At 38.2% G+C, this 8,664-nt stretch overlaps 1 protein-coding gene across 3 annotated transcripts in view; it reads right to left on the bottom strand.

The window, feature by feature from the left end:
• The window catches only part of LOC115224023 (putative ferric-chelate reductase 1), a 46,117-nt gene that overhangs the window by 19,977 nt on the left and 17,476 nt on the right, over window positions 1–8,664 (bottom strand). For 2 of the 3 annotated variants that reach the window (XM_029794815.2, XM_029794818.2), the window contains exons 5-8: window positions 8,111–8,180; window positions 5,864–5,905; window positions 4,338–4,484; window positions 731–817 (exon numbers count right to left, since the gene is read on the bottom strand). In XM_029794815.2, coding sequence (XP_029650675.1) covers window positions 731–817; window positions 4,338–4,484; window positions 5,864–5,905; window positions 8,111–8,180 — 346 coding nt within the window. The remainder of the gene's footprint in view (window positions 1–730; window positions 818–4,337; window positions 4,485–5,863; window positions 5,906–8,110; window positions 8,181–8,664) is intronic. The other variant, XM_029794816.2, reaches the window with a different exon arrangement.

Here is an 8,664-nt window from a genome sequence, read left to right on the forward strand (position 1 = left end):
AACCCATGCCAGCATGGAAAGCAGACGTTAAATGATGACGATGACAACTATGATGATGATGATATTTATATATATATAATATATATATATATATATATATATATATATATATATATATATAAGGATAAGATTGTTAATTTAAAAATAAAATAATAATTTTATCAAGTGGTCGGCATGGAAAAAATAACCTTCAAAGGTAATAATTATTAAAATTATAAATTAGGGTATCTACGAGATACCACCATGCTGAAAATAGCAGCCATGATCTGACTCTAAAACCACCTTAATTTTCCATATATCAACATGGAGAGAAAACAAAGAGACAAGATGAAACTAGTAATGAAAAGCAATGGAATGCTATGCTAATGTTTTGCTCCCATGGATTTCAACTGATTCCCAGGCACTCTTTACGTTTTTAACACTGTCGACAGCCTAATTGAATGGTACTGCTCAGGTGTCAAAATCATAATGATATCTATTTGGCAGCTGATGGTGGGAATGGACATAAATCTACACTTGTTTGTGAAATTTTCTGTCTTAGCCTCATTATTCTGAGTTGTCTTTCATTCTAGTAAAGTGGAAAATGTTTGTGGAGAATACTTATACTGATATTGGTTGGTTTTCTACTTTGGGTGGATGGGGGGGGGATATGTGGTATATGTGTGTGTGTGTTGATGTAAATGAAGATTTTAAACCAAATTTGAGAGAAGAAATGAGAAGTTTCTCTTACCTTAGAGTTACGTATTCCTTCGTTGTAAGAATATTGTCCCTTGACTTGACCATTATAGTACAGACATTCCATCACACTGTCGCTCCCCTGGAAACAACAATATTAACCAATGATGACGATAGTGATAATGGTGTAAAGCAGAACAGGCAAGATAATATGTAGTAGTAGTAGTAGTAGTAGTAGTAGTACACAGTGCTATATGGCTGAGATGCTTTTCCATGGGGTGGTAACAAGTCTGTGTATAAGTATGTGTGAGTGTGTGTGTGTGGGGGGGTGAAGAGTGCAATGGGCTGTAACAACAAACCACACACCTTGCATATGTACAGGTGAATTGTGTAGGTGTGTCAGTGTGGTTTGTGTGCAGCCTGTTATAGTTTGCACTGAACTGTTTCATGTCAGCTTGTTGCACATTGATTCTGTGGAGGCATCAATAACCTGGGTAAGACTGAAAGAACCTAAAATGGATCCAAAGTAAATGGTAAAAGCAAAAACCCCCTTCGGTCATGAATGACCATGGGATTGCACCTAAAAAGTTACTCTCCGAGGCACAAGTCTGGGCAAGGATGTTTTATGGAAGACCAGCAGTCGCCCATGCATACCAGCTTCCCCCTCTCCATGCCACTGGTTGTTATCCAAGGGAAAAGCAAAGGCTCATACGGCTCGGCACCAGTGACACCGCAATTCATTTCTACAGATGAGCAAACTGGAGCAACATGAAAATAAAGTGTCTTGCTCAAGAGCACAACACACAGCCCAGTCTTGGAATCGAACTCATGACTTCATGATTGAGAACTCGATGCTCTTGCCACTGATCCACATACACTATGTCTATCTCATCATCATCTTTTAACGTTCACCTTCCAATGTTGTCACGGGTTGGATGGTTTGACACAAGTTGGCAAAGCCAGAATGGGATTCTCTGTCTATTTATCCAACATGCACAGCTTTGTGATTCCTATTCATCATCATCATTGTTCAACCGTGGTCGAGACAATGGAATTTACTATGTTACGCCAGACCTCATGGTCCATCATAGCATTACGGAGGTCCTGTTGCTGGATGCCTGTATCCCTGGAGATTACATCAGGGTGGGAGAGTGTGTGCCCTCTGGTATCGCGAGCAGATGGCTTCTGAGGAGAAGAGTAGAAATTACCTCGTTTTCAGCTCTACAATAATGTCTAGCAAACTGGACTCTTCTACCTTTCACAAGAGATGATACAGGTGGTAATTTCCCATATATTTGTACTTTGGTTGGATGGCGCTTCCATGAGAGATTTTGAGCTCTCATAAGGAGGTGAGTGTAAGTTCCATCCAACTGCCTCTCAAGCTTCTTTGTTAACGTCCAAGTTTCTGAGCCATATAGTAGAATCGGTTCGATTGTGGCTTATTTTAAGTTTGAAAATCTCTACTTAGATTTGATGACCAAATCTTATGCATGTCGTTACAGGCTGACCAGGCCATACCCTTTCTAGTTAGAAAGTCTTTTCCAGATGATGATATGTATGACCCAAGATATTTATAATCAGAAACCATATTTAAAGGCGCACTGTTGAGAGTATGGATGATGAAATCACTGTTGGACAGGCACTTGTTTACATATTCAGTCTTGGATTCATTGAGGTAAAGACCTACACAATTTGAGGCTTGTTCAAGAGATTGTAAAAGAGACCGGGCATTGGAGAGAGAATCACTGATTCCTATTAGCAAGTGGAACATATGTAATGATGAATAAATAACACAAAAGAAATCTTCCAATTTCTTGTTTTGTTACATACATACACATACCTGTGTATGTGCACACTCGCACACCTTTGCTGTTGTTTCTTTCAGTTGGTCAAGCATGCGACCTGGGATTGCTCCAGGTAGATTTATGTCCATTTCTTCTTTTCCTTTAGGTCTTCTGTGTGTGGACATGTGTTTCAATTGTTAAACTTGCTGGTTGTATTTGCTTGTAGCTGATGTTCTCTAGTGTTGAAGGTAGACCAAAGGGAGACACTCAGTTGACCGGGTGCTTGGACTTTCAGTCTGTCTTTGTGGCACCAGGATTCCAAGTGGTTTACATCAAGCTGATCTCACATCTAGAAAACAATTATGGTAATGTGTTTGGGCCCTTTTACTTATCATATCGTTATTGCTTGTCCCTGGGTGGTTGGGATGAAGCAGATCTATGATCCTATGATCAAACTCTTTCCAACCAAGACCATCCCGAATTTTCTTCAGGCATATTTCACCCATGATCACAACATCTAAAGTGTCCTTCTTTCCAATGACAGCAAAGTTATTTGAAGGATATTGGTATTTATTTCTAGGCGGCGAGCTGGCAGAATCGTTAGCACGCCGGGCGAAATGTTCAGCGGTATTTCGTCTACCATTACATTCTGAGTTCAAATTCCGCCGAGGTCAACTTTGCCTTTCATCCTTTTGGGGTCGATAAATTAAGTACCAGTTATGCACTGGGGTCAATGTAATCGACTTAATCCATTTGTCTGTCCTTGTTCGTGCCCTCTGTGTTTGGCCCTTGTGGGTAGTAAAGAAATAAGTATTTATTTCTAGTAAATCTACAAAAGGCTCCTTCATGTCCGTGTGTCTTTCCATCTCTAGATTTCAAAGTTTCTCATAACTAATATCTTCAGTAGGACTGTGTTTCGCAAGGGAAATAATGTTTATAAACAAAATTCTGCCTTTAGATCGTTTTTTTTTCTTTTGGTTTTTGCTTTTAATTTAACAGACAAATCAATAAACATTGCAAAATCGAAAATGGGCCCCTTTTTTCCTTATTTCCCTGATTACGTTTCACATAATGCCAACTTCCCTTCATTGGACATTAAACTCTGCTTGCGAAGACCTGTTGAGGCAAGTGAAATCGAAATTGAACCAAATCCTATGACTGGCACCCGGCTGTTGCCAGTGCCGCTGGACTGACTCCTGTGCAGGTGGCAAGTAAAGAAACACCGTTTTGACCCTGTGCTTGAGGAGACCTATTGAGTCAAGTACATCAACATCAAAAATCAATGGAGATTGTAGTTGTGATCCCTGTGCCGGTGGCACATAAAAAGCACCATCCAAACGTGGCCAATGCCAGTGCCACCTTGACTGGTGTCCGTGCCGGTGGCATGTAAAAAGCACCAACCGATCGTGGCCATTGCCAGCCTCGCCTGGCACCTCTGCCGGTGGCATGTAAAAAGCACCCACTACTCTCACGGAGTGGTTGATGTTAGGAAGGGCATCCAGCTGTAGAAACATTGCCAAATCAGACTGGAGCCTGGTGCAGCCTTCTGGCTTCCCAGACCCTGGTCGAACCGTCCAACCCATGCTAGCATGGAAAACGGACCTTAAATGATGATGATGATGATAATGTTAGAATAGCCTTGTTTTATTTTTTAATTTATTTCCTCCAACTTGTTTTAGCTTCCAAAGTTAAGGTTAGCCAGCTTGAAGCAATAATTAACATATTTGTTTATTTTCTTTTGTTTCTCCTTTAATATTACTTAGCAATCAATGTTAGAGGACCATGCTGGGGCAATAGTCTTAGTTTGAGAAATTGGAAAAAAATGAACACTGCAACATGAAAATAAAAAGTGAAATAAAGCTTTTCTCATGTACAAACCATATCATCATCTTCTGAGAGGCCAAGTGCAATATAAGATCGATCATTTGTAACTTTCAAGTTGAACTCAAAATTTATGGTTTTGGAGGCCTCATCCATTTCCCAAGAAACTTGGCACTCAAATTTTTCACTGCATTTCCATGAATTCTTCACAAGAGGAGAACAAATTAAAATGGTGTGAGATAGAACAATTAGTTTCATTAACAAAACTATACAAACATAAAAAAAAAATTATAATCAACAAAAAAAAAAATAAACAAAAATGGAATGGCTTCTATGTGGCTGTTTAATCAGTTAAGAATAGCAGCCAGTCTCTCTCAAAACCACACCCTCCCATCTTGCGAAAATGATACATTGAATAATATAGTCTTAGGTACACTATGTCAAAAACAAAATAGTGAGAGATAAAATGGGATGGTTACAGGATAGAACCTTTTTGATAATAGGATTGCTGGTTAAGAGTAGACCAGCACTTAACCACCACCACCACCACCTACACCAGCCATGGCAGCAGTGGTGGTGGTAGTGGTGATAGTGGTGGTGGTGGTGGTAGAAGTGGTTTTTATGGTGGTGGTGGTGATGGTTTTTACAGCTAAATGCCCTTCCTATTGCCGACCTATTTAGTCCCCTCTCATCACACATAGACATATGCTGTGCCTTGTTCTAAAATCAGGCAACACAGCAAGAAGAGGCAGAGCAATGGTTACAAATGCATTCTACTATCAAGCTACATGCCTTTCTGTTCTGAGTTCAAATCCAGTTGAGTATATCTTTGCTGTTTATGTTCTTTCCTCTCTTTAAGGCGGCGAGCTGGCACAAACGTTAGCATGCCAGGCGAAATGCGTAGCCGTATTTCGTCTGCCGTTACATTCTGAGTTCGAATTCCACCAAGGTCAACTTTGCCTTTCATCCTTTCGGGGTTGATAAATTAAGTACCAGTTTCACACTGGAGTCAATGTAATCGACTTAATACCTATGTCTATCTTTGTTTGTCCCCTCTATGTTTAGCCCCTCATGGGCAATAAAGAAATAGTTATTTCCTCTCTTGGGGTGATCTATTTGTCTTTCGGGCATCAGCAATCCTACACATCTCTGCCAAAATCTGAAGAGGCACAAGTATGGCTGTTTGGTTAAGACAAGTACTTGCTCGCAGTCTCTAGTTCAATCCCAACGCACGGCCAACACACAGTACTTGGGCAAATGTCTTGTAATATACTTTCAGGTCAACCCAAGCCTTGTGAATAGATTTGGTAGACAAGAGCGGAAAGATACCAGTCGTATGTGTGTGTAGATGCACATGTACATGTTACTGTCTGTTTACACATGTACTCTTCCCAAAATCACTAACAACAAGTGGTAATGTTGTTGCCATAATTTAATTCAAAGACTTTTAGAAATATTTTAATTGGAAGATCTAAATTAATTTGTTGAAATTTTTGAAAAAATAATAAATAATAAATAAAAATAATAAATAATAAATAAAATAATAAATAAAATTAAATCAATAAGAAAATTTGAGTTCTTACTCTGCTTTTTCCTGGAACACTGGTGGGGGTTACTGGCATACCCTTTGGAAAGCAAGCATAAACCATGAAGAGTTGTAAGAGTCAGGTGCCCCAAAGAGGGAAATAATTGAAGAAAAATAAACAAATTGAGGACGTTTATGAAATGACTGCATCAAAACCAACAGTTTGTTGATTATAAATTGATATTTTAATCATTGAAAATAACAAATCCCTTTTTTGCAAAACCCTTAACACTTGAACCACTGCAAGCAATATATTCCAGAAAGTGGATCAATTCTTTAACAAACATGGTATAAAATGTTGGCATGTGTACCTATGGTGCCACAGCAATGCTTGCTTGCCACTCTGGCTTTCAGACAATGGTGAAGGTAATGCAATCGGTATGCATTGTTGGTTAAAACAATGCCTGACCATTTGAAGAATGTGGTCAAAGTGGTAAATTTAATCAAAGCCAATTCATGTCTTTTTGCTGACTTGTGCAAGGACAAAGGTTCCAATTTTGAAATGTTTTTACTGTACTCTCATGTAAGGTGCTTATCCAAGGGGAGAGTATTGAAAAGAGACTTCATTCTACAAAAATAGATCCACGAATTTCTTTGTGGTGCTAAAAAAGAACTTCACAGACAATTCTCCAGTACTCAGTTCCTTATATGTCTCTCCTTTTGGGTCACCATTTTTGAATCAGTTAATTCTGTTAACTTAGCACTACAAGGAGAGGACATCACCACTGTCCCCTGCCATGAAAAAAATGACTGCACTTAAAAAGAAGCTCCATTTGTGGAATTCTAAATTGGAATGTGAGAATTTTGCACCATTTCTGAACCTTAATGCTTTCCAAATTGAGGACGTTTATGAAATGACTGCATCAAAACCAACAGTTTGTTGATTATACATTGATATTTTAATAATTGATTATTAAGTAATGACTTGTTAATTCAAGTCAAACTTGAAAACTTAGATTTTCGGGAAAAACAAAGATAAAAACAATACTTATAGATTTTGTCGATTGATTCTGTAAATGGAACAATGAAAATATGGAAGACTTTTCTAAAATTTAACATCTTTATAATCGTTCTTCTCTAAATTTCTTTGATTAAGATTTACTTCTGGGTTAGAAACTAATTCTGATACTCAGATTTCAAAGGATTAAAAAAAAAATGAAATAAAGAAACCTACACACATACAGTCATACATGCATACCTACATACATACACTGAGACATGAATAGATATACACATGCATGCATAGTTAAATACATACATGCATAGATATACACATGCAGTAATGTATGCATGTATAGATGCATACATAGATGCATGCATGGATATATAGATAAATGCATACATTCACACATTTACATATATACCTTCACACACACACATACATATACATACATGCATAGATATATATTATACACATGTACAAACACACACACACACATACATGCCGTTAGTAAACTAAAAATTTAAGGGTCAACTTGTGCCAAACTTCAACAAAATTGCCATATTCTGAACGCCTTACTTCCCTGGGCACGGACACATTGAAACTCCGACATCTGGCAGCTGACTTGGCAGACACCCATGAAATTATTAACCATCTTACTAACAATAACTCTGAGCACCTTTTCAAACTCCACCTGTCTAACACCCGTGGACATGTTTACAAAGTCAGAAAACAGCACAGCTCCCATGACTTTCGGAAACATTTTTTCACGCTGAGAGTTGCTGAAGCATGGAACAGACTGCCGGCATCATTGTTAGTTGTCGGAGCACTGCATCCTTCAAAACTTCCATGCTTCCTGAGATTCGCCAACACTACACCTGATTTTCTCCCTTCTATACACACACAAGCATGTATCTGACTCATACACTGTTCACTTCCCAGACATTTGTACATTACTGCATATGCTTTATATGCACTTTTGACAAGTTGTGGTGCACCTGAGCACTGTATACAATAATTTCATAATTATCATTATTATATAAAATCAATCAGTTAATGATGATCAGAAATCAATCAGATTGAATCATTGTGATTAAAACATAAAGATAAGGTAAACCACAACCCTTTTCTCCACCATTTTAAGGTCATTAATATGCTGGCAAGTTTGATGTTGATCCCTAATGACATGATAAGTGAACTGGGGGGGGGGGTCAGTAGGGAGGCACTGAGAAACATTGTCTTACTTCATTCATTCAGAAGTCGAGGAATAAAATACAAAATAAAACAGAAAAACAGAATACTTACAGTAGGTGTTGGAAGAAGAGGGGTTTTCAGATTGGCCCAGAAAACTGAATATGATTCGACAAATGAAGATCTGGAAAGACAAAAGATAACGGGGGGGGGGTTTAGAAAAAATGAGTTCCATACAAAATCTAAAGTAAAAAATATATACTACAGGTAAGATAGATAGGTATGTATGTATGTATGTATGTATGTATGTACGTATGTGTGTGTACATACAGATATACTCACACACACACATATATATATAGGTAAGCATGTAAAATGCCTCAGGTTATCTGAGGGTTGCTTACTCCTCCTTCATTCAGGGTCCATATCCTGTTGGATACGGACGTTGTGTCTCTTTTACTTACATCCCAGATACTGTGTATAGCTTTCCTTAAACAAGTTACCTGTCATTCCGAAATAAATAAATAAATACATATATTTTATTTATTTATTTATTTATGCACCCTTTTCAAGCCTAGCCCTGCTCATGGGCCCGGTTTCCCAGTTTCTGTGGCAGCATTACTCAAGGAACAGGAAGAAAGATTAAGAGAAAGTTGGGGTGAATGAGT

Source organism: Octopus sinensis, linkage group LG24, assembly GCF_006345805.1.
Source record: "Octopus sinensis linkage group LG24, ASM634580v1, whole genome shotgun sequence".
NCBI classification, from domain to species: Eukaryota; Metazoa; Mollusca; class Cephalopoda; order Octopoda; family Octopodidae; genus Octopus; species Octopus sinensis.